This window comes from Truncatella angustata, assembly GCF_020726525.1.
Source record: "Truncatella angustata strain MPI-SDFR-AT-0073 chromosome Unknown BKA67scaffold_14, whole genome shotgun sequence".
NCBI lineage: Eukaryota > Fungi > Ascomycota > Sordariomycetes > Amphisphaeriales > Sporocadaceae > Truncatella > Truncatella angustata.
In genome coordinates, this window is record NW_025763394.1 from 327,023 (window position 1) to 352,106 (window position 25,084).

The window sequence follows — 25,084 nt, forward strand, 5'->3', positions numbered from 1 at the left end:
TATCTACGTAGTTCACATGTTGCTTTAAGTTGGGCAACATTAGCATCAGGTAACTTTGACTGCCTAGTTGGCGTCATCCAGCCCTAGGGCACGATGCATGGACCGCATTGCAGTCCCCGAGCGGTCATCTGGGCTGAGGACCCAAACTAAAACCATCGTGCATTTTTCTAGAAGACTAGAAAGAACACTTGTTCCGAATGTTGTTATTTTGATATGTAATTCCAGAATACGGGCGCGGCATTTGGGGCATAGACAGAACTGGTCTTCGGTTCACCCGCTGACTACTGGCATATCCACTTCCGCAAATAGCCCGGTAAGGGTGTAGATCCGTACCATGTAGATCTCCATCGTCTCATCTAACCCATTCCATGCCTAGCAGCCTGGTAGTTGTATACTGCATGCATAGAAGAAATGCGGCCTTACACTAGAGAATCCACGCCTAGACGTTTGAGGATTTGACCAAGGATGTTTTATGCCCTGTACTTTTGACGGCATTTCCGCAGCAGCTGCTGAAGCTCTGAGGTTAGTCTTGGTGCTAACTCAGGGAAATATTGTGTTCTGATCGTGAGCGTACTTTTGCAGGTGGTAGCGAGAACCGTTAGACCAGGTTAGCGATTCGATTCTATCCTCAACTCTACAGCTCGAGTCCAACGACATAAGCCCACGCAATTTCACTACAAGACGAACCACTGGCATGGAAGATGAATGCAGATGATTGTGTCACACAGGCGCACGCTTCGCGCTTCAGAATGGAGCCTTGGGCTGACAGACACAACCACCATGCGTGGGGTGCAATACCTGGGGAAACACCACTCCCAATTTAACCGTTGCATTGGGCTGGGTGATTAGGAATCCGCAGGCATAAACATCACTCGGCCCTATCAGATCCAACATGTTAAGCAATCTAGCTGGTCGCTGGTCAGTTGAAAATTTAAGGTGGTGTTGTGGTCTTGTTGTGTTGTTGTGTATTCGGCGTAGTGGTCAGCCGGGAATGTGTGTGGATCTATCCCATCCATACGAATGTCTGAGCTAGCCAGCTGTCATCGTTCATGTTCAGCGAACACCCATGAAGTTCAAGGTACACGCGGTAAAACTAGCCAGTCTCATCAGATCCTGCAAGGTGACTCCTCGTGCACACGCGGGCTTGTATGAGTCGTATGGGAAGTTGCATGAGAGAAGATATGCATGCATAGTAGCTTCAATTGGTGACAACGTTTGCCTGGCTTCCAGGCATGCGGGCTCTGAGCTGGCAGTGGCTGTGGTGTGTCGGCGATTGGATCTTGATGTGTCGTCCAGAGTGAGGCGACGCCTGGCGATGTTTGAATGGCTGAGAATCCATGCACACTGAGCGAACCCCCCCCCAGCCAGAGTGGGCCGCCGGCAATAGTCCAATTCTGTCCTTCAGCATCTTCCACAACACCGAAAAATCACCATACCACTGGCAAACGAGTTGCGACTTTATACTTTGCGTAAACGTCGACTATGTAGTACTCCTGTCACACCAGCCATGCCGCAGCCAAAGGAAGCTCTGCTTCGTGCAACGGTGCCCAGCATGGGAGCATGGGCTTGTACTTCCACAGTGGCACAATGCCATTGAAGCGCGCCAGGACGTTGAACGTGAACCTGAACCTCCCACCCACTGCTCCGCTGCTTCCGGATGCGCTGCCAGGATACCACACGTTGAGATACTAGGTTTAAACGTTGACCGACACGTGCACTATCAAATTATCGGCCGACAGCACACCGATCGAATTTCATCCCTGTTTCACCAGATCTTTCATCGATAAAAGTTTCCCAGAATCGCAACTCTTGCCAGGATAGTCCAAGGTCCTTCGGTGAGTATCCGGTACATTGCATTGGTGTGGCTTTCCAGACCGACTATTGCACTTGCTTAACCTCTTGACCGCGAGTATGCCAGCTCTTAGGAGAGAGAGCGCGCAAGAGGGTCTAGCTGAGCTTTGGGCATGCGAGTCAATCATGCAGAGTTGCATTGAAATCTGCCTTATCACACGGTTCCTGCGGGTCGCATGGTGCCCAGCAACAATAAACCAGGGATTTCATTGAGATCATCTATATTCAACCCTCCTGGAGCACATCCCGGAGTACCATGTAGCATTCCGCCTTCCGCGAGTCTATATGCCTCGATGCTGAGCTTCGCCAGGATGCTCTTCGGAGTTTGCTGCGAGTCTAGAACAATAGTTCCCTCTCGATTGATTGCTGGTCGTGACGACACCTCCAAGTCAAAGCGCGCTGGAAAGCCAACGCCTCAAATGCACTTGACCAACCGGAACAATTTGCCAGGGTTCTCCAGGAACTGCAACCTCGCCCTACCCTTGAAACCAATCCCGATTCAGGCCGAGATCAACCGCTTTGTTTGATTATACTTCGTAATCGCTATTAGATCCAGGAACAAACCCTGATGCCCATTTCGCGCATTTCTAGACACCGGATCGGAAACCTGGAGAAAGTCGTACGAGAACTGTGTCGATCCCTCACTTGTCAAATTGCTTTTATCTCCCATTGGAGGAGGCGCGGGCAGTGTTGTTTGTTTGACACGTTTTTGAGCCCGATTAGATGCATTGGTGCTACTCCTTAAAAACCAAGGAGATCTGCATCATCCCGCTTGCGATTGGCAGCACAAGAGAAACGTTTGATCTCGGATCGGCGCTCCTTTGCCGCCACCCTGCTCACCGGACACGAGTGGATACTAGATTCGGACTTGCTTCCGTACGTGGGATGTGTTCAGAAAAACGACCACTCTCGTTCTCAACTATACTGTACGGTCTCTATCGACGACGATGGGAGGCAGGAGAGGCTCCAGAGAGAGAACGATCCTGCAAACATATGGGCAGGTGTGTTTGGGTGGGGGTTTCATCACAGCAGCCACGCGCAGGGTATCCTTGTGTCTGGGCCTAGGAAGATACACCACCAGTGTGCGACTTCAACGAAGATATGCAGCAATCGCCATGATCTGATTGCCTCTGGCATTCTAAACTATTGTGGCATACCTGTACCATCTATACAGCCATTCATACTATCGTTGCTATGGGCTCCGCTCTCTTGGGATACGCCTCGTTGGACCGCAAAAGTACACTGGACAACAGGCGATCTTGGAGACGGCTGCGCAAGCTGACAATCGAGCTGCCTTGCCTCCGAGGAGATCATATTATACCGTGTGTATTGGTCGAAATGCTACAGTTCTTCGAGCCAGAAACGATTAGGCCAAGGATGAATGGCTGCTTGCTTACGAGAAATGATGTGTCTGCACGTCCAGCTATACGACCAACGGCGCTCTGGCGTTCCATCATGCGACATCGCATGACCATCTTGCAAACATTGCCTTGCATTTTGGAAGAGATCAATATGGGTGGAGCAATCATTAGTAGGTGATAGCCCAAGTCACATTAGGTTCATCAAGGTCCGGCGTGAACCGAATTAAAAGGGGTGATGGCAATTTGCTGCAAACCTGATCTGTCAAGTCGTCTAGTCGGGAACTGCAACGCTTGCTGTTCCTGCTACTGCGTAAGGTGAAGGTTCTGCTGGCTGCTTCCCTCCTCCACGCCTGTGAGTCATTCAGGGGCGCCTGGCTGTGACAGGTGAAAAGGAGTTCGACCAAGGAGCAACTGCCTCAAGTTCCTGCCTCAAGTTCACGCACATGTTTGTGTATCCTGCCGATGATGACTACATGGACGTGCTACTGGTTGTATCCACGGCGCGGGTTTTCAAAACTGACCGAAAATAACTCGAGCGAGCATTCCTACCGTTTGCATACTAAGGACAGATACATGTTCTCACGTGCATGTTCTCGCGTTCAGCCTGTGCAGCAGGAGAGGCGGTGTGGATAGCCGTGATTCCCGAATGCCTTCTGTTTGCTCGTTCTCGTCAGGTCTTGGAGTCTTGGAGTCGTGTGCGCTGGAGGGTCCTTTGAGGCAGGCACTTCTCAATCTCGATAGATACTGTGAGTCAAGATGTTGCGCGAAACAAAGGATTCATGCCGTCTATCAATGGCGTCCATGTCTTCAGTTTTGGGATGAGTCGGTATTCCTGGCATACCGCTTTGACTCTGCTAGAAGTTGGAGACCGTGAGGCCAATGGCTGGCTCGAACTGCACCAATGCTTTGAAGACAGCACGTGCTGAGCTGTCGGACAAGTTCAAGCACGCATTCACTCAGGATTGATTATGAAGTAAATTATATGAACGAAATAGAATCCCCTCGAGCGTAATTGATTGAGCTGCGGTATCACGGGAATACGACTTGATGAATCAAACAATAAATTTGCTTATGAATGAATGAATGAATGAATGCATGCATGAATCGTAGGCTATGTTGCTTTGTATATCTCACTTGCTGTGTATGTATATCTCACCTGCCGAGTATCTATTGTTCAGTCACAGAAATGTCAGGTTAAGCTTGGGCCCCACCTTAAAGCCACCTTGACCTTTAGCTCTCGGATGCGAGGCGACATCGTCTTTGGCTTCATTGTCCATCCCAGACTTGAAGCTTTGCGCCCAATTCATCTATCACTTCGCAATCTCATGTGAATTAAATCCTTCTCCCTCGCGGCATCATGCGCCGTGTCAGTACATTACTTGCGGCAGCGCAACTGTGCGCTGCCACCCGCCACGGCTTTAGCATCCACCATGATCTGCTAGCATTTCCACAGGTTAGCATCTATGCCTATGCCCATGCCCACGCCCATCCCACAGTCAGGGCTGACCCGGCAATGCTGACCATGGTCTCTCTTTTCGCAAACACAGTTTGACGTTGTACTATCAGATGCATACATATCTGAACCCGAGGCCAAAGCCCTGCTTGACCCAAGCTCGAGCCGCGATGCATCGGCGAGGGCCAGCGCAGACGACAAGGACATACAAACAGCCACACCGACACCGATCGCGGCGGCCCCCGGTGGCGATCAGAAGACAGCAGAGACGTACGAAGTCATGACCATGCATGACACAAGATACCTCTGTGCTATACCCGTCATAAAGACACCCCCGGTCCAGAGCAAGACCGAGACGGAGCTCGCCAAGGCCGAAGAGGCGCGTGAGCTGGCAAGAGCTTCAGCACATGGCTGGGAACTCGTCAACGCATTGGACGGTACATGTCTGTATTACGTCTCCGGATGGTGGAGTTACAGCTTCTGCTACGGCCACGATGTCGTACAGTTCCACGCCATGCCATCCAAGGGGGGGAAACCACAGCGAGATCCACACAGCCAGGAATACGTGCTTGGAAGAGTACAAGATCCATCATCCTCATCAAGCCGCCGAGGACGGGGCGGCAACAGCGACAACAAGGACTCCAAGGCCAACACCGGTGACCCGGTACCAGCAAACAACAATGAGGCCGCCAACAAGGCCACAACATCGCCGCCGACTACAGAGCTACAGGTCAAGGGCGACCAGCGCTACCTCGTCCAACGCATGGATGACGGCACCGTATGCGACCTGACAAACCGCCCCCGCACCATCGAGATACAGTACCACTGCAGCCCCGGCAGCACCCAGGACCGCATTGGCTGGATCAAGGAGGTCACCACGTGCTCCTATCTCATGCTCGTCAACACCCCGAGGCTCTGCTCCGACGTTGCCTTCCAGCCGCCCTCGCCCTCGCGCGCAAACGTCATCAGCTGTCGCACCATCGTCCCCGAGGCCCAGCAGGCCGACTGGCACGCCCAGAAGACCCTCGAGGCCAAGGCCGCCATGGTCGGCCAGCAGCGCAGGGACGCACAGGCCCCCGTCGTCATCGGCGGCGTCGTCGTCGGCGGGCGCCAGATCCTCGGCAACGGCGAGGACGGCAAGGCGGCCCCGCAGCTGAAGGCCCCCAAGAGCTTCGCAAAGCAGGAGCCAATTGTGGAGATTATCGCCCTGGGCAACACAGACGACAATGGAAACCTCGAGGTCCTCAGCGATGCCGAGCTCGAGAAGCTGGACATCGACCCCAAGCTGGTCGAACAGCTTAAAAAGCAGATCCAGGAGATGGCCGGCGAGAACGGCTGGAAGCTAGAGATCGTCGAAGAGCCTGGCGCCAACGCTCGCGAGATCCGTGGGGTCATTGATACGGAAAGCGGCAAGGGAGACCAGGAAGGCAAAGGCGAGAGCCAAAGCGAAGGCGAGGGCAAAGGCGAGGGCAGCGATCATGGAGAGGAGAAAGGCAGCGAGGAGAAGTTCTTCAAGGAGGAGCTGTAGTGTAAGGGTCCGTGGACAACATAGCATGGGCATGGCGTTTTTCTTTTTTACACGGCTTACAATGAGCAGATTTCTTCACGTGTCACGCACGTATTCCTGCATTACCACTTGAAGGTATAGGAACTGAAGAGTTCCCGGGCAGCTGCTCGGTCACATCGCATCGCACGCTCATGAATTTGATCAAAATAAGCGCACATCCGTACAGTACGGGCACACTAAAACAAAGAACGTTCCGAGTACCCTCCTGTCGTTGCCTGCGTATCCTCATAACAGAAGTAAAGCATCCGCCAAGATGAAAATAGAACAGAAGAAGATAACCTAGTGAGCTGGTGTTTTTGTCTGCAGGAGGGAATTGATAATGCAAAACCACGTAGAACACAAGCAGTAACCCTGGGTTCTATCTATCCTGTTGAGTATTATGGATGGCCGTCACGTCAGTAGTTGTCCGAGTTAATTAAATGTCGACGGCGACGGCTTCCTAAATACATACATAAATCAGTCGCCTTGGTCATGCCGATTGTGATATACTCCGTAGGGATGTGATCATTTCGAGAGAGTGTTCGTGCGTGTTGGGTTATCGTCTTGGCATGTAAGGGGGCCGTCAAATTTGAGGGGTGTTAGAGATGAATACCGCGGGATATATGTGGGGAGAGGGCCCTCTGAGAGATAATAGAGAGTGCTGAGGTTCGTTCTTCTGTGTTCCGGATCCCTGCGTTCTGAATATTTCCTTTTTTGAAGAGTACATCGATCTACGGGTATTTGGTCATTTGTCCTAGAACTCCCTCGGGCTGCCCTACTTCATGGTTTGAGTTCCGACGAAGCAAGTACCGCCGTCCATTATCTACTGCACCCTGAAAGTAACGCGTTTTCCACCATCCCTTGCCGGCTGCGCGGAGCTCGTCAGTTGGTGAGTCTAGTCGCGCTTCTTAATGGCCACCGAGTGGCATCTCTCCCCGTCCAGAACAGCCACTGGGTAGTCATGTATAAACCAGTCTCCCCCAGTAATGCTTGGGGCTCGCTCTCTAAGTCCAACATCAACTCGCATTCCATTCCCCAAGGAGAAATTTCATTTTCTGTGTATCTTGATCATCGAGTCCTTTCTTCTCAACCTGAACCTACATCGGTCCTGTGATTTATTGGGCGCTCAGCGGATCACCACGATAGCTCATGGACAAAGTAAATAATTACAAATCTTAGTATGGGGAAAGCCAACACCTTTAAAGCCAGCCAATAATCCGGTTCCTGTCAGCTCCCAATATTGGCCCAACTCCTCATGAGGTCGTCGAATATGTCAGGGACACAAAGAACGAGGAACAAGTCAAATCTCTTGCGGTGCTGTTCTAGGTTACTGTATATTTCGCGGATTAATAGATCATAATGGAAAGATCATGCTAATTTTTTTTTATTTTCTTTCAAAAAAATAACTCCTTTTATCTTGCTATAGTCTTCCTATTACGGTCTGGTACTCGAAATGACAGTATAGAAGGGAAAGGCATTTTGTACAGAGTTGATCGACTAGGCATTCAGTGGCGTTAGTGTCGACTCTAAAGGCGATGATGATATATGCGACTCCCTTTATCATTATAAATACAAAGGTTCTGAGGTTGTGATGTATGTCAAAAAGACGAAGCCAGGGGGCTTCAAGCTTCAACCCAGAGAACAGATCCATTCAAACAGAACGTAAGAGAGTGGTCAGTGAGCGTGGACCCGCCGAAAACTGCCATAGAGTCGACGGCGGGCGTTACCGTGTCAAGATCGAGTTTGGTTCGTCGGTGGCAGACATCTCCTGACAGTGACCAAGCCAAATCTCTCTAGCCGCGCTGAAGCCCTCTTCGAGCGGTGGTACCTCCCCATTGGGGTCACCCACACGTCCGGTCGCCGAGTCAAGCGGGCTGGCTGCATTCGTTAACGCTTTCGATCTTCTTACAATAAGCAAGCCCAGCCAGCCGTAGACTCTGGCTCGATCTGACGCTATACATGGGTATTCGTTCATTCTGCCTTTCCGGTGCAGGGAACCAGGTGGTGTTAGGATCTTCCTCTCTCCATCCGGCGCGGCTGTAGCCATACGTTCATTCCCCGGGCATCGGACATCTCATAGGTCATCTTTTTCCATTTGTGGTTGAAACTACCTTGACATTCGTTTAGAAGACCATCAGAACTTCCCATCTCCAGCCACGTTCCCAGCAAGTCAGTACCGTGATTGATAACATAGTCTTCGTGGCGCAACTCAGAGTCGAAGACTTCCAAGAACGTTGAATTCGACCGACCCACACAGCCATCGCTACCCAGATGTAACAGGAGCATGCATCCAACCTTTCAGATATCTCTGAGGTAGGCCACAGTCTTCTTGTAGGACTTTTCTGTGCACTGCGACCGCATATTGATTTGGAAGCGTACATTCCAGTGCATAAGGCTCCTTACGTTCGCGGGCCGCAAAGCTGCTTGTGGAGTCATGCCTCGGTGTTATGGATAAGTATCGGTCGATCATTGAATTTCTTCGGTGGAGAGTTTAATTGATTTTCATGCCGGATCGTCGTGGAATAGGGAGCTCAAGTGGGCGAGGATAAGAGAGGCCAGTAGGGCGAGAGGAGGGGATGAAGATGCCACGTCAAGGTAAGTGAACCAAGCAGATCGGTCCAAGCCCAGAAACGGTGATCAAGGTGAGCGATTGCGTTGAGCCAAGGCTGTTATTATCTATAGTATTATTATTCGTTTTCTTTTCAATAATGAGAACGTATATCGCCGCGCTTAATATAACAGGCTTCTACAGCCATGCCCCTAATCTCCACGAGGATGGCCTGGGTTATTTGCCAAAGACAACTCGTCGTCCAACCTGACAAACCCGCGCTCGGTATCCGAAGGGGTAGGTATCAGACGGGTCGGCGCCTTGGGGGCGGCGTGTACGACGACCTCGTAGTCGATCTTCTTCTGTATACCACCAGCGAGCCCGCTGTCGTCCGAGCCGGCCTCTGAGGACGGTCGTGCCGTCACTGCCGCGGTAGCATGGGCGTAGTTCTTGAGCTGGACATCTTGATCGTGGTTCGCGGTACCGCGGGCATATCCACGATTCTGGGGCCCGGTGGAGTGCGAGCCGCCTCCCATGTTGTAGTCGGTGACGTTCTTGCGCGCGAGCTGTCGGATCAGGTTGGCCATGGTCATCTCGATGTTGAGCTTCACCATGTAAGTGACCGGGTGGAACTGGATGAAGACGACTTGGTTCGGTAGGAACATGAGGCCGATGAGCATGAGCTGTAGAGAGCCGAGGCATGTTAGACGGGTGCAGACTTGGAAGATAATGGCCGGGGAAACCCCATTTCTTTTTTTCTCTCTCTCTCTCTCGGAAACTTACGTCCATCAATATCGACACGAACATGAGCTTCGAGTTGAAGCTCACGAGGGGCGCGTATTTTTGAAGTCCATGGTACTTCACAAGTCGTTGTCGGACAGTTCGGAGGAAATACACATTAAGTGCGGCATCAACGATGCAAATGAGGACCTTTGAGATCTTATCCCAGTAGGCGTTGATGGCGACGAATCTGGGAAAAGCATGGTCAGCTTAAATATTTTTCTTTCCTTTTCTTCCATTTCTTTTTCGTCGTTCCATAACTGCAATTTACGTACCCTTTAGGAGGATCGGCCAAATGTGCTGGAATAAAGATGCAGAAGACTGCAAGGTTGATGGTAGAGATCACCGCTACCGTTCCCCACTGTGAAAATAGATAAATTGTCAGTCATTGTCTCAAAAATCTGGAGTCGTCAAGTCTTGATCGTGCTCAAACCGAAGGCGACGGCGACACGTCGGATAGGTAAAGGCAAGCGGGAGGAGATATGGGCGTAAACGTACTCTGATTTTCTTGACCGTCCTCTCTGATTCTGAAATGACAGCAATCCGGTTGATAATGATTTGCATAAGAAGTTGTATCTCGAACACCCAGCAGAGAAGGATGAAGAAGAAGGTGGGAACGCTAACACGTGAAACATCAGTTTTCAGCATTCAATGTTAGATAAGAGGGCATCAGTGACTTACCTGGAACCGATAGTCTCCTCAAGATATAAGAACGCCAAAATTCCAAGTACAAGGTTCGCTATAATCTCGCCCCAGATCATGTATATGTAGGGACTTCGGATGGGGTCCTTGTTCCTGGCTGTCTGCTTCATGGCCTCCCAGACGGTAAGAAACCCGAAGCCGATGGTGAAGCCGGCAGCCAGCGAGGCTACCTGGTAATCCTGTCTGGTAGCACTCATATCGACGAGTTGCCGACCCTGCTGGAGGCTTGTGGGTACGATTGAACAGGACAGGTAGGTCCGACTGGGTAACTATCACAACTGAATTCAGATGGTGGGCCATGAGAGGAACTATATATTACGGGCGACGCGACCCCTAGAACACCCTTAATTGTTCCTAATATCTTAGTGATCGTCGTTTAATATGGTGGCTTAACTAGAGTATTTGACATTTGCAGCTGCTGGCGAACTAGATGCTGATTTTACGTCAATCAGTCTCCAGATATGCTCCATGATCACCATCCGTACCACCCTGAAGACGGGGTTTCGCAAGAGGTGGCCAAACGGCCCCACGGATCTGGCCAGCCGGGGACTGGGACTTGCGCTATAGAGTCAGGTTATTAGCGAAAGTGGTGTGGCCTCAGATATGGATCCTAATGTCTCGCATAGAGCTGTTCCTTCTGTCTCTTCTGTCCCTTACAATCGGGATTTGTTGTTCAATTGAAATACCGACACCAATCAAGTTCCTCAAATCATCCGCATTAGGCTACCCACCAGGAACAAAGTCTCCGCATAGTACCTGGCCAGACTAGTTTGGATGCACCATTCGGTTCATGATCCGTATCGGGAGTTAAGTCCGAGCTAGTTATAAACTTGATCGTCCCGAATTTAGCATCCCGATGGTCGTGTGGCCCTACGCCTTCGAAGGAGTGCAACCGCGCACACGAGATCAATTCTGCAAGATACTAGGTTAGTATGAGGTATCCGTTCTCTCCAGGCAAGTAGAAGTAAACAGCCCAGGATCCCACTTCAGACATGTGTACCATGCCATGTAAATTCGCTTTCTTCTGTGTAAGGAGCCAGCCCATCAAGGCTCTGCCAGTTGTGGATGCTGTAGAGACGAGGTCGCGCTAACCTACAGCGACCTACAGCGCAAAAAGGGCAGTTTCAGTCCACTGAAGGTGTAGAGAAGCCCTGTCCACGAAAGTTTGTGTGGCAATTGCTGTGTGCACGGACTGGAGAAAAATATAGCGACAGACGGGAACTAGGGCAATTAGCCACCTGTTCGCGCCATGAGCATGCCGTAAGCCGAGAGCAAACTGACTACATCCATCGTTCAGTTGTGTTCATGACAAGCTCGGTCGGCATCCGAACGCGAAGGCATCGTTCACCTGAATGATCGATCTGCTGATCTGCAAATCTCCAGATGCTTGAGGGACGAAATCTCCATGTGGATGGAGTAGTGTCGGGACAATTACGGCGACTCCACCATAGAGACATCATTGATGATGAAGGCCGTCGCCTGCATTATATAATTATGTAATCGGTTCGTTGGTATCTGGCGTCTGGCGTCTGGCCGTTCAATCGAGCAACATGGAGAAAGCTTCCAGGTTTGTGACAAGATTTTCACGCCAATCACGCCAACAATGGCAGCCATTCCGCAACAAGATATGGAACATGTTAGTGGCCGGCGGTGCCAGAGCATAGGTGCCGGACTTAGTCATGTTAGCGTTGTTCCGTCCGGGCAGTGAGCCCGAATGACCTTGCTGAGTGGTTGGGTTTATCGAAATGTTTCATTTCGAAATCTGCCTGCCGAGGCAGGAGTTTCGATACTCCAGATGGTGCGCAAAGTGCAGCTGTGCGTTAAGCAGTATCGACAGGAAACAATAATATCATATCCGGCATGGCGAAGCTGGAGCACGAGTTCGGGAGATACAAGGCTATCTGAAGCGCAACTTGTCGTCAATAGATGATGGCTTGGCTCACATGTGTGCTTGTTCCCAAGACTGATGCGAGCATGTCGAATACGTGGTCGATCAAGCCCTTTCAAAGGTACACCTACAGTCCCTGATGCTAGGGGCAATGGGGAAGACTCCAGTAGGCATACTTCCGGGCGCTACAATCGTTGGGTGCCATTAAGCACAAGTCGGTATAGCCAATCGCATAGCTTCACTTATTATCTGCGACACGCTGCCAAATTTTCCTGACTAGAACGGCCGGCAATGAGATTATCTTCAGTAAGGGCTTGTTTAGTATTTGTGGAACTACTATGAGACACTGACGGTAATCAAGATTCTACCTGCCTACATAACCATTCTAAGTCTTCTAAAATAGGGGTTGCGAAAGTTCAGCGCCAGCCCTGGACTAGTTTTTGGCAGCCTTGTGAATCTGGAGCTTAGTGCAGACCACTGTAATGGATGCGCTGATGCGACAGAGCCTTACCGCCGACTCCCCGCGGATACTTTGTATGGTCTTGGAAAATATGGAAAACAGAGTAACCATAACCTTCGACACCACGACCTATATTGTTTCAACCTTGCGCCTGTGCCTGTATTGGTATTTGTGTCTGAGTAGTGGATTTTATCTTCCAAGACTCTTGGCGAATACCACCTTCCTTCTGTCAACATCGAAGCGGAGTGTCTATTACCGGTGCGTACGACGGGTCGCAACCTTGCAGGAACCATCATGGCCAGCTGGATGGTTTCGAGAAGCTGGGGCACGTCTCAAAAAAATGCCTCCCCACCTCCCTCCTTATCTACATGGATCTCAGTACGCATAATATAGCTTTGTCGTGGCGCATATTTATTGACTTTTTACTATATGCATCGTACGTCGCCATGGGAGGGAGCATGCAATCGATTTGTTCATAAAAGTTGGAAGCCGTTTGGTATACCACAGATGCAACATTTTAGCGCTCGATCGGCATGCTAGCAGGTACTGACTGGCTAGCCCATCCTTTTTTTTCTTCTTCTTCCTTTTTTTTTTTTTTTTTTTCTTCTTCCTTTTTTTTTTTTTTTTTTTTTTTTCCCTGTTCAAGTGCACAAGAATAAATAGGCAAAAGTCATGCAATAAAGTTGGCCTTCAACCAGAGAAATAGGAAATCTTGCAAGTATCTTTCTCGGATGGTTGTTCCTAGCGCTGCTCTGTGATCAGGAGTGAATGTGGCTATCCAGATATGATAATTCTTAACCGCAAGGTGCATTTTCGTCGAAAATAATGGGTATCTAGGTTTGCTATTTCGATAATTACCACCACCACCACCACCACCACCGCACTTGAAACCTCTCTGTATATGACTTGATCCGATGATAACATCCTTGATACAGCACTTTTCAGCAAGTCAAAATCGTCAACATCTTCAAGCCTTCGCCTCAACATTCTCTGCGACAGGCTGCTCATGGCCGTGCTTTTCCAGCACGGCCTGGATCTCGGCACCGAGCCTGGACTCGCCCTTCTTAGTCTTCCAGGGCTTGGGACCATCGGGGCCGAACAAGATCTCAATCTCCTCGAGAGTCTTGCCGCAGGTCTCGGGATAGAAGGCGAAGAACCAGGCGGAGGCGGCGACGCAGAGGACACCGAAGACTATGAAGAGGTTGTACTTGATATTGACAAAACCGGGCGGGGTGAACATGCCCAACGCGAAGTTGAATACCCAGTTGGATAGGGCGGCGAGCGACATGCCCGTGGCGCGGGTGCCCAGCGACCAGACCTCGGCGGCGTATATCCAGCAGACCGGGGCCAGGGTCAAGGCGTAGACGACGATGAGCAGGTAGGAGAAGACGATGACCGTGTTGGCTGGGGCGCCCGAGGTCACGGCGAAGATGACGTTGGGGTTGTTATCGATGCCCTCAGGCACGTCGTAGTGGTGGGCAGCCATGACGCCGCCGATGACGAAGTGGCAGAAGCCCATACCGAGGGCGCCGTAGACGAGCAGGGTGCGACGGCCGGTCTTGTCGATGAACAGCCACATCACGCCGGTAAAGATGATAAAGACGGCGTATTGCACGCCGGAGGTTACCATACCAACGTTGCCGGTCAGGCCCGCCATTTGAGCGATGTAAGTAAGGTAGTAGACAATGACATTGGCACCGGCGAGTTGCTGTGGCACAGTTGTCAAACAAAACATCTTCGGATTGCGGGGCACAGTTGTGATGATCTTACCTGCCAAGCCTGGACGGACATACCGGCCATGGTACGCTTCCACATGCCATTCTTGATGAACTTCCTCCAGCCCTTACCCGTCTCACGCTCAGCACGGAGCACGGTCGAGATTTCCTCCCACTCGGCAATAACCAGGGGATCGTTGATGTCGCCATTGGCCTGGATACGAGCCAGTGTCAGAATGGCCTCCTCATCACGGCCGACCTTGGCAAGCCATCGAGGAGAGCGTGGCAAGAATGGCAAACCAATGAGAAGAAAAACCGCGGGGATGAACTGGGTGCCCCAAGCCGTTCGAAAAGACGCAGTGCCCTCGATGAAAGTGCAGCCATAGCCAATAAAGTACATGACCAGAATACCAAACTCAATGGCAAGCTGCTGGACAATAACGAGGGAACCTCGCTTCTCCGCCTTGGCGATTTCGGCAAGATACACAGGAACTTGTGCGGATGTGACACCGACTGTAAAGCCATTGATAACGCGACCGGCGATCAGAGTGCCAGAGTTCTGAGCGGCGACCTGAACTGAGGTTCCGATGAGCCAGAAGAAAACGGCAACAAAGATCGAGTCACGGCGACCGATCTTGTCGGAGAGGGGACCGGCGACAGCAGAGCCTACAACCGAACCAGCTGCAAGGGCAGAACCGATGGCACCCTGGAGGGCACCGGCAGGGTGGTTGAAGAACGTGAGGTATTGTTGCGATGTGACAATCGCGGCGATAGATGAGATGTCAAAGCCAAAGCTGTGGAGATGGGGTTTAGTATAAGTGGACATAAAGGGTTCATAATGGGATCGTGCATTGAGAAAAACTTACAGAGTTCCACCAAGAGTGGCAATTAGAGCTACAAAATGAACATTGTAGATCTTTGGGAATGTTATACCCATGACTGCTTATTGCTGAGACGAGTCTCAGACTTATACACAATTACCTCGATTGGTCTGCAATCGCCAGTGCAACGAAGCATGCAGTGAGAAGGGAGTAAACAAAGTTCCCAGTGAGCTGGATATTCCCCTCTTTATCTAAGAACGGCCATGATCCATAGGAGGGAGCTCTTACCCAACGTGCGTCTGCTGGGGACCAGGTCGCCAAGGGTGAAGCACATGAGAATGTTACTTTGTCTACTCTTTGAGCTCCGCTCCCACGAATTAGGTGCCATGCGGTCGCGAATCCAACGGGCGCCAAGCTACAGGGTCAAAGCTGCTGACTTGAGGCGAAGCTACCTACCCCAGACAATAATCGGGGCATTTAAAGCGACCCCGGATGACAAAAGTCTTGAAACCGCACCCGGCATCAAATGGCTGGAGAGCACCCCGTGGAGAAAGAAATGGGGTTCATGTCAGATATTGGAGAAACACGGCTGAAAACTTTTTGAATACTTAAGTTCCAGCCTAATTCCAGAACGCCAAGGGTGTTAAGCGCTTGATTGACAGACGGTACGGAACTCTGATCTCCAACACGAGGGCTGGAGTCGTCTTCGAGAACCGCCATTCGTAGGAACCCGCACTGTCTCTGTGCACGAGGAGAACGAAAGGATTCATCAACATGAACTTTTCCCGCACCAATTGCTCGCCGAAAAAGAGGCCAAGAAGACTTCGTTCTATATCTAAGGCAGTCAGAATCAAACGCCGCCAAATGCCAAGCGTGAACGCGTCCGTCTGGGCAAAATGAACATGGATGATTCCGAAGTCATGCGGGGTAGGTAAAGGACTCTATTGGTGCGCATATACGATGATGACAATACACCAAGGCAAGAATTGGAGTTTTCGAAGTGAATGCCGGCTTGGTTCAGTACTTGTCATGATAATCATGGGGTTTGGCACTTGCTTGTTCGCAGTGGAGATCTCTAGGCACATTAGAGCACCAAAGTGAGAGTAACAATAGGCATATATGCCTAACGGTGAAAATACGTCAAGTCTTCGTTGTAAGGAAGGATATGGACCTGGTGATCTTTGGTGGACCGTATCAGAGCTCCCAATGATGGATAGGGCTTGGCAACTGCCGAACAATGCGGATTCGACAAGGATCAGACGCATGTCTTCCCCCTGGCGAGTGGTTGGGTCGTAAGTTGTAACTCGCTAGAGCCTCGGCATCTGGAGATTACTTGGCCACATTGGGATCGCTTAACTGGGTTACCTTTACCGATTCGTTGCAGACTCCAGATCTATACGCAGAGTGAAGTAGCGTTCGGCGGAAGATGTCCCGGGGAGATACCCTTGTTGGCACTTTCCAAGGACTTGACATCTTACATAGTACTTGCAGCGTTGTATAGGATATTATAGCAGAGCGGTGGGCTGACTTCTGTGAGCTTACCACGGCGAGGACCATCTGCACCCAATCTGTGATGAATGCAAGATCGTCTAGGAACAAAGAAGTATGCATATGATCACGGACTCTTATATGTATAAGAAGAGAGCAGGAGTGGACTGGTGCGATTTGGAGACAAGTTAAAGGCCTTCATCTCCCTGTACTCTGTGCTCTGGCGGACGACAACAACCAGAGACTAAAGTCTTCACATGTAAGACACCCCAGCTGAGAGCCACTGTGTATCTAGTTTCTTGACCGTGATACTCGATCTGAAACATGTATGGTCCGCATCTACCTGCTCCAGGCCGAAAGGACCTTAAGCGCCGGCGCAACAAACTAGACGCGAAGACCCAGCATTGGGTTCCTCGTCGCCGCATCACTCCACATACTTGGCAGTCTAGAGCTGCCTCGGCGCCCTTTAAACTGATAACTCCATATCCCAGCTGGCTGGGTAGATGCTCACCAGAAGAGACCCTACTTGCGGGCCAATGGGGAGACGAACAGTTTTTATAGTGAAACCTTGAGCAAACGCTGCCGTATTAGTGCCTGGCAGGTATATTCACACCAGCACTTGCATGGCCACAAACCGATCACCGTGGTAAGTTGCAGATTGCGGGTGGACAGGCCCAGCCAGGCGCTCGCGTGGTTTGATCAAACCCCTTATGGGGCGCTCAGATCATCTCCCTTGGAAATTCCCAGCTTGTAGACTATCTGATTTCGAACCTCACAACACCCTGCTCTCCCACCTTCCGCTGGAACCGGGGACCCGTTCCATGCTCTTCTTCTAGATTCAGCCGTAACGTACCATCTTTATGACGCTCAAAGCTCCCGGGCGCCAAAAGACCAGCCGCCTCGACGGCCTCACCTTGCATGAGTCCCGGGACGAAACACTCGCCCACAAACCGCCAGCTGCCTCCTTCCGCCGGCCGGAGGACGAAGGGCACGATGCCACCGAAAAGGACGGCCACGCGATCACCAGGCTGAGCAGCCGCCGGCCCCAGACCGAGCTTGCCATCTCCGCAGTGGAAGACCCGCCGGCCCCAGAGCGTGTTCAAGGAGCACAGCAGGATCTCCTTGGAAATGCCACCGCCGCTCTTCGCTGCTTTCTCCATGCGCTCGTCCGAGATGTGCAGGAGCTCGTTGGGTCTCCACGAGCTGCGCTCGCGCCAGTAGATGAGGAACTCGCCGAGGTGGTCGACCTGCGCCTTGTCGCCCGTCAACATCTCGACCGAGGACCGGATGCCGTACTTGCCGGGGACGCCGGTGGCTGCCGCGGCGCGGATTCCCTCCCTGACGATCTCCGCCTGTTGGGCCGGGTCCGTGAACCCGAAGATGGTGTACTGCTCGATCTTGGAGCTCCAGGAGGACCGGAGGAGGTTTTCCTCGTCGAGGAGCTGCCCCATGATGCGGCTCAGTGCGGCCCGGTCTTTCTCCCGGGTCATGGCCCGATGGCCGTGTTTGTGCCTAGTCATGAGCTCGCTCACTTCCGTGATGGGACTGCATTCGAGACCGTTCAGGTAAATACTCTTACCGTCTGGACTAAACGTGTTGTCGTCAGGGAAGAACAGTTCGCCGGCATTGGCATAGTATCCTTGCTCTTCTCTAAGAGCCAGCGGTTCAGCATTGTATGATTCGTTCCATTTGGGCACCCAAGACGGCCAGGAAGGGTCGAGGGTTGCACCATGCTGAATTGAGCTCAGCAAGCGTAAGTGCTGGTCCTGCTGTAGCATGCGTGTGGCAGCTCGTGTGTAAACAGATCGCAGGTCCTCAGTGTAATCAGGCTTCAAGAGGAGCCCTCGTCCCGGGTCGTTTCCAGAAAACGACATGCCCAGCAGCGCGTAGATGCGGTCTCTCGGATCCGTGGAGTCAAAAATCCCCACGGTGATACCAAGGATCGCAGATAAGTCGAGCCTCGAGAAGTGAGTGATGGCGCTATGTCTCGCTAGGGGAAGTACGTATATCAGGAAGGCATTGAATGCTGTGGTCATCGGTGCTCCAGCCTGAAAATCCCACCCTTTGGATAGTAGCCATGTCGCACATATTCCAACCAAAGGCCACGCTATATGGTGCTTGCCCCAGACCACTATTGCCGACTGCGACAAACTTAACTCCTGGATGATCCAAAAACGACGAAAGTAGTTTGATGAAAATAATGAGTGAAGTGCCGCCCAGGCATTCTGATTAACTCTTCTGTGGAGATATTCTCTGGCTCCAGAGCTCATGGGCTCAAAAGCTTCTGCGTAGCTGGTGTAAGCGAGCTTATTTCCGGGTGGCTTCCAAGAGCGCACAATGTCGCATACAGCCTTGAATGCTGCTGCGGCCTGCTGTGACTGGTCTGTACCAAGCCAGACCAGAACCCTAGTAGCCCCATGGAAAATGTCGCGCATGATAGAGACCTGCTGTCCACGCTCTTTGATATCCTCCTGATTGATGCACACTGCGTCTGCCCAGACGTATCTAGGCCGGTCATGATACCTCAATTGATTGAGTGCACCATGCAAATTGCTTGGAACCGGGACAGAGCTAGAGGCGCATGCCAGTTGGACCTTGTCCTGCGGGTCTCCCCAAGTATATGAAAGAGCTTCATACTCCGGGTTGTCTTGTAAGTCAACCAACACCAATGTCGTCCTCAGCTCTGCGGCAATGTCGCCTGGAGCCACACGAAGTAACCTGATGTTTGTCGCGTGAGGTAGTTTTTCGTAGAGAGAACCACGAGATTCATTCGGCCCGTGGAGATGCTTTACACCCTGGCGCCGCTCGTGTAACTGCGCGTCTAATGTTGTATGTACTGCATCATATCTACAATCGTTTGCGGCGTCTCCCGCAGAAAGCCATACCGCTCGCGCGAGGTGGGTGGCCTCGGTGGCAATTTCTGGCGCAACAGGATCACCCGGCTTTCTGTCCTTCGCAAAGCCAATAGCTTCTGGTTTCTCCGGCTGCTCACAATGCCCTTGCGCCAGAATTGCGCCTAATCCTCTAGTACCGCTATTTTCGGATTTTGTCGAGATTCCAACTTCGACTCCTCGGCGAACCCATATTCCAAATGTCCACTTGCTACCGTCTGGAGCCCAGCTGTGCGTGTGATCGTCTGCCACGATCGTGACGGAAACACTGGGTTCGAACCAGACAGGGAAGAGGAATGTGTCGCGGTCAAAAATGATGGTGAGAACTTCATTTTCCGCTTCGTCGGTGATTTCAATGTTGAGTAACGATACCGCCTCAGAACTGCGTTCAGGGAACTCGCCGATGTGACTTGCTTCCAGTTTAAGGCTTTGATACATATCCCAAAATACATGGCCGTACATTCGCCTGACATGATCACTCCAGTCATGCAGCGGTGATCCTGGAACCTCTCGACGGGGATCTACAGGAGACTCCAGGAGATTGTACCGGGTCCGTCGCCGCCAAAGGCCATCATCCCAAGCACGGCCGGGCACCGCACCTACTCATCCCACGCGGGTTAGCAATTTCTCAATCACACTGTTCCGGGAGCATTTTGGAGCACTATGGTGCTTTGAGAGCATGGATGATCAAACATAGTCCATCTCAGCTCCCGAGACAGCCCAAACAGGAAACAGGCGACCATGGATACTGACAGGTGATGTAGTTCCCATTTGCCTGCAACGCAAACTCGAATTCTCGGGCGAGGCCCGAGGTCTTATCTCGCGCCGTCTGCGCAAGTTCAGGAGGTTCGATCAGCCACAAGCGCCGTAGAGCTGTGGTTACGATCATGACGGGCATGTTGTCAGCAATGTCCACGGTCCGCAGGGTGGGACCCTCCCAGGTCTCAGGCGCTGCGACTCGGGTCATTTTGCCATGACTGATTTCATGAGCCATATTTTATCGATGTGGGATTGCCCATTCAAACAAGAAGCGAATATCAAGAATAGATGATCTTTTAAGTTGTGTGCATCAGGTTGATTGGGCTGAATTTCTCCATTGTGGCGGTGCTATATGATGCCTAGCAGCGTGCATCGCCTTACTGGCAATCCTGCCCTTCGAGCCCATTCCAATTTGCCGAGTTCAAGTCTGAAAATGACCCGGAATATCAAGATGCGAGTACGGTATCGGCCGTGCATGGTAGTTGTGATTTACGAAGTTGTGTACCCGGTAACTAATCAGACATGAATTCCGTTCTTGTGGTTGTGGTAATTAACTTGTGCCGTACAGATCCGTGGTCTGATTAACTAGGGGGCCTATGAATTGAGAGCTAGTCTAAGCAGGTTAAGTTAGCCATCTGCACTCAGTACCACCTGCTGTCGGCCTGTAAGGACGCAATGCTCAGAGCACTGCAAGTAGGTAGAGCTGCCACGAGATTGCGTTACATGATAATTGGCCAGAGGCCGCGCGCACCCATCTCTCAGTTCTGCAGCCGAATAACCTGGTCACGAATGCTGTCGTGCAATTGATATAAAGTACCGGGGTCTCGGGATACTATCTGTATGTGGTGGCTGCCGCTGCGAAACTTAGCGGGATGTTATTTCACGGTCAGATGACTTTGACAGGCAGCAAATGAATCTTTGCCAACTGCCCACATGCCCCCACTCGTCGGCGTCATTCGTTATTCGTCATTCACCATTCGTGGCTGGAGAGAGACAGAGAGAGACAGTCAGAGAAGGCTGAGAGGGAGAGAGCCTCATTTCTCTGAGAGGCAAGCCACGCGATAACGACGCTGTTCTCGCCATTGGACATTGCTTTTGTGTCCGGGGTGTCGTGATTCGATTTGATGGGTCTCTGGGTCTTTTACAGGCAAGTCCTCGACTCGCAATTGAGGCTAACAGAGCAGCCAACTGCAACAGTAGACGGTCTAACTAATGTAGAGCAGGCCCTTTTTTTTCTGGGTCCAATGCGGTCACTGATCCATCTCCAGCTTAGATTCCATGGATCACACTGAAGGAGAAATCTGCTAACGTCGACGCGACTCACACCAACCTCCAAATGTTGGCTACGATACTACGGACCTGTAGATAGACTGGGCCGAACCTTCATTCTATTCACCATATCATCCTCAAGGATCCCATCGCACCCCTCCTCTTTCCGCGACCCCGAGTCAGCACTTGCGCATCAACTTGCACCTGTAGCTGCTGAGTCAAAGCGACCTCCGATAAGCATAGCAAGCTCAAAGGACAGAGGGGGGAGTAGTTGTAACGTTGGCCTTGACACGGCTACTGCTCATCTTGGAGGCGAAGAGTACGAACTCGTCGACTACGGCCATCTATCGGCCAAGAAAGACCACGACGACAGGGATCTACGCCGACAAGCCAAGCGAGACGCGAAGAGACGCTGGCTGGTCCAACGAGACGAGATGAAGTTTTCGCACAGCATTCAGTTCAATGCTGTCCCCGATTGGAGCAACCACTATGTCGGCTACAGCAACTTGAAGAAGCTGTAAGCATACCGCTTCCATTGGCATCCCCCGAGCCAGCGTGACCGCCGGGCCAGTGTTCAATTGAGAGGGACACACGGGAAGAGCCTTGACCCGCAATCGCTAACACATGTGCCAGCATTTTCAACCTCGAAAAGACCCTGCATCAAACCGGAACCGGCGACGCCGAGTCGAGACCGCTCCTCCAAAATGAAGATCCCGAATCCGTCTTCGCTCGAGCTCTCGATGTAGAATTAGAAAAGATCACGTCCTTCTACCAGATCAAAGAGAAGGAAATCTTGGATGAGGTCGAGACACTTCTGCGCGACATTGGTTCTTACGAGGAGAACGGGGAGAACGGCTTCGACGCGGCGCCTAAACCCCCCTCCGGACCCAGCGCCGACCATGTCAGACAAGTCGCCAGTGGTAGGGGCGCCCGCAGCGCCAGCGCCAGGTCCACTGAGGACGGTGTTGAAGACAGCGACAGCGGCGACGACGACGACGAGACCTCGGCCTTGACCAAGAAGCCGCGGTCGGCATCGCGGCGCAAGACGGTGCCCAACGTCATGCTCGCCTCTACCGACATGTCGGCATCCACTGAATTTCCACGATCGGCGCGGCGGGCCAGTCTGGCTGCCTACGATGATTATGCCGAGATCGGTTCCAAGTTTTCGTCGGGCATTATGATCAAGAAGCGCATCATCGCCTTGTACGTCCAGCTCTGTGAGCTCAAGTCGTACGTACAACTCAACCAGACCGGCTTCCGCAAGGTCCTGAAGAAGTTCGACAAGATCATCGACAGGAATCTCCGTCCTAAATACATGTCCAACGTTGTTGAGCCCGCTTACCCCTTCACGCGGGACACGCTAGAACGGCTCGACGAGAACATCGGCGAGGTGGAGAGCGCCTATGCCGCAATTGTCACTGAGGGAGATCTTGAACTTGCCAAGAAGGACCTTCGTTCTCACCTCAGAGAACACGTTGTCTGGGAGCGCAACACGGTCTGGCGTGACCTGATTGGTATCGAGCGGCGCGCTGAGGCTGCCAGCCTCGGTCGAGGTCTGCTCGGTGCCCAGAACGATGGAATGAAAACACGACTGCAAGGAGATGACCTCCCAGTTCCTCCTACCAAGGAGATCGAGACACCCCTAGGACGTTTGACCTGTCCGACATGGGTCTTTGGAGGACCTATGATTAAGCTGCTCGTCATCATCGCTATTTTCATAGTCTTACTTGTTGTGCCTATCATGACACTACCAGAACAGCAAAACTGTTTGGCCATGTTGGTTTTTGTCAGCTTACTATGGGCAACTGAGGTTTGTTGGGTTTCCAAGATTTACGCTGTCAATACGCTGACCTCCTGTCAAGGCTATACCCCTTTTCGTCACATCTCTGATCATCCCGTTCCTATGCGTCGTCCTGAATGTCGTTCGGGCCGACGAAGCTCCTAACCAAAGACTGGACTCGAAAGCTGCTGCCGCCTACATCTTTTCTGCTATGTGGACTCCCGTCATCATGCTGCTGCTTGGTGGCTTCACGGTTGCCGGTGCTCTCTCCAAAGCCAAGATCGACAAGCGCATCGCCACTTTTGTTCTTAGCAAGGCCGGCACGAAGCCGAGAACTGTCCTTGTAGCCAACATGTTCGTAGCTGCTTTTGCTAGCATGCTTGTCAGTAACGTTGCGGCACCAGTACTGTGCTTCTCTATCATCGAGGTAAGTTGACTGGTCGTGGTCATTCCCCACAGCGCTGACGTGTATCGATAGCCCATGCTGAGAAACCTGCCTTCTGATTCCAACATGTCAAAGGCTGTTATTATGGGCATTGCGTTGGCCTCCAATGTCGGTGGAATGCTGTCCCCTATCGCCTCACCACAAAACGTTGTCGCATTTGGCTTCATGGAACCGGCACCTACCTGGGGACAGTGGTTCTTCGTTGCCATCCCGGTTGGGATCCTCTCCATCCTCTGCATCTGGGTCCTGCTTCTCGTGACGTTCAAGCCCGGCAGGGGCACGACTATCGTGCCGATCCGAACGATGAAGGAAGATTTCACGATTGGGCAGTGGTTCGTCTCGATTGTCTGCTTGGCAACCATTGGTCTGTGGTGCGCGAGCCATCAACTCGAGTTTGCCTTTGGTGACATGGGTGTCATTGCAATCATTCCGATCGTCATCTTCTTCGGGATTGGCATCCTGACCAAGGAAGACTTCAACAACTTTCCGTGGACCATCATCATTCTGGCTGCCGGTGGCTTGTCCCTCGGTAAGGCCGTCAAGTCTTCTGGCCTGCTGCACACGGTGGCCGAGGGCATCTCGTCGGAGGTGAACGGCATGAGCTTGTATGGAGTCCTGCTCATTTTCAGCGTGCTGACTGGCATCGTTGCTACGTTTATCAGCCACACGGTTGCTGCCCTAATTATCCTGCCGCTGGTCGCGTCTATTGGCAAGGATATGGAGGAGCCGCATCCGAACTTGCTGGTCATGAGCGCTGCTCTCATGTGCTCGGCTGCAATGGCCCTGCCTACCTCTGGCTTCCCAAACATGAGTAAGTTCTCCTTCTTTGGTCCTGACCCGCAGATAGGCGCCTGAATGTATTCGTGCTAACACGGTGGTTCGCAGCTGCCATCATGAAGGAGGATGCTACTGGCCAGCGATACCTGACGGTCAAACACTTCATCACCCGTGGTTTCCCAAGCACTGTCATCACTCTGGTTATCGTGGTGACCGTTGGCTATGGTGCCATGAGGGTAATTGGCCTGTAAGAAGGCCGAGGAACGGATGGGTTTGAGAGTAAAGTTATTGTATATAGGCTCGAGGGGCCATTCGATGTAAATTGCTCTTGTCGCACGGGCAGCAGGAAACAGGAGACAGGAAACACGTTATCGGGCGCATTGGAGTTTGACGTAGCAGAGCATGATTAGATCCGGAGTCAGTCTTACGATATAAATATGGCTTTGATTCATCACACCCTTCTCTCTATCCTACTAGCAGACTGAGTCGAAAGAGAAGAGTTCGGATGATGTTTATTGTATCCCATGCCGTCAAATGACAAACCCAAACT

General features: G+C 51.8%; 6 protein-coding genes across 6 annotated transcripts; 2 read left to right on the forward strand and 4 right to left on the reverse strand.

The window, feature by feature from the left end:
• The first annotated feature begins 4,418 nt into the window (after positions 1 to 4,418).
• Positions 4,419 to 6,692, forward strand: BKA67DRAFT_640068 (glucosidase II beta subunit-like protein-domain-containing protein). Its single transcript, XM_046105752.1, has 2 exons — positions 4,419 to 4,665; positions 4,760 to 6,692. The coding sequence occupies exons 1-2, from the start codon at positions 4,570 to 4,572 to the stop codon at positions 6,191 to 6,193; spliced, it is 1,530 nt and encodes a 509-aa protein (XP_045951079.1). The 5' UTR covers positions 4,419 to 4,569; the 3' UTR covers positions 6,194 to 6,692.
• Positions 6,693 to 9,316: 2,624 nt separating this feature from the next.
• BKA67DRAFT_490901 (uncharacterized protein) lies at positions 9,317 to 10,438 on the reverse strand (the record flags this gene model as incomplete). The annotated part of the gene is made up of 5 exons (XM_046096973.1): positions 9,317 to 9,442; positions 9,543 to 9,729; positions 9,815 to 9,900; positions 10,038 to 10,158; positions 10,221 to 10,438. Coding segments are annotated over 5 exons (738 nt in total), but the record flags the coding sequence as incomplete, so codon positions are not given.
• Positions 10,439 to 10,713: 275 nt separating this feature from the next.
• Positions 10,714 to 11,698, reverse strand: BKA67DRAFT_542535 (uncharacterized protein; the record flags this gene model as incomplete). The annotated part of the gene is made up of 5 exons (XM_046101123.1): positions 10,714 to 10,802; positions 10,998 to 11,163; positions 11,242 to 11,309; positions 11,348 to 11,433; positions 11,523 to 11,698. 5 exons carry the CDS (start codon positions 11,696 to 11,698, stop codon positions 10,714 to 10,716), a joined length of 585 nt encoding a protein of 194 aa, XP_045951081.1.
• A 1,858-nt stretch (positions 11,699 to 13,556) lies between these two features.
• On the reverse strand, positions 13,557 to 15,241 carry BKA67DRAFT_528555 (general substrate transporter; the record flags this gene model as incomplete). Its single annotated transcript, XM_046098955.1, has 3 exons — positions 13,557 to 14,297; positions 14,360 to 15,098; positions 15,171 to 15,241. The coding sequence occupies 3 exons, from the start codon at positions 15,239 to 15,241 to the stop codon at positions 13,557 to 13,559; spliced, it is 1,551 nt and encodes a 516-aa protein (XP_045951082.1).
• Positions 15,242 to 17,368: 2,127 nt separating this feature from the next.
• BKA67DRAFT_542537 (heterokaryon incompatibility protein-domain-containing protein) lies at positions 17,369 to 20,498 on the reverse strand (the record flags this gene model as incomplete). Its single annotated transcript, XM_046101124.1, has 2 exons — positions 17,369 to 20,103; positions 20,258 to 20,498. 2 exons carry the CDS (start codon positions 20,496 to 20,498, stop codon positions 17,369 to 17,371), a joined length of 2,976 nt encoding a protein of 991 aa, XP_045951083.1.
• A 1,468-nt stretch (positions 20,499 to 21,966) lies between these two features.
• Positions 21,967 to 24,785, forward strand: BKA67DRAFT_528606 (SPX domain-containing protein; the record flags this gene model as incomplete). The annotated part of the gene is made up of 5 exons (XM_046098962.1): positions 21,967 to 22,049; positions 22,166 to 23,342; positions 23,395 to 23,739; positions 23,791 to 24,568; positions 24,643 to 24,785. The coding sequence occupies 5 exons, from the start codon at positions 21,967 to 21,969 to the stop codon at positions 24,783 to 24,785; spliced, it is 2,526 nt and encodes an 841-aa protein (XP_045951084.1).
• Positions 24,786 to 25,084: the final 299 nt, after the last annotated feature.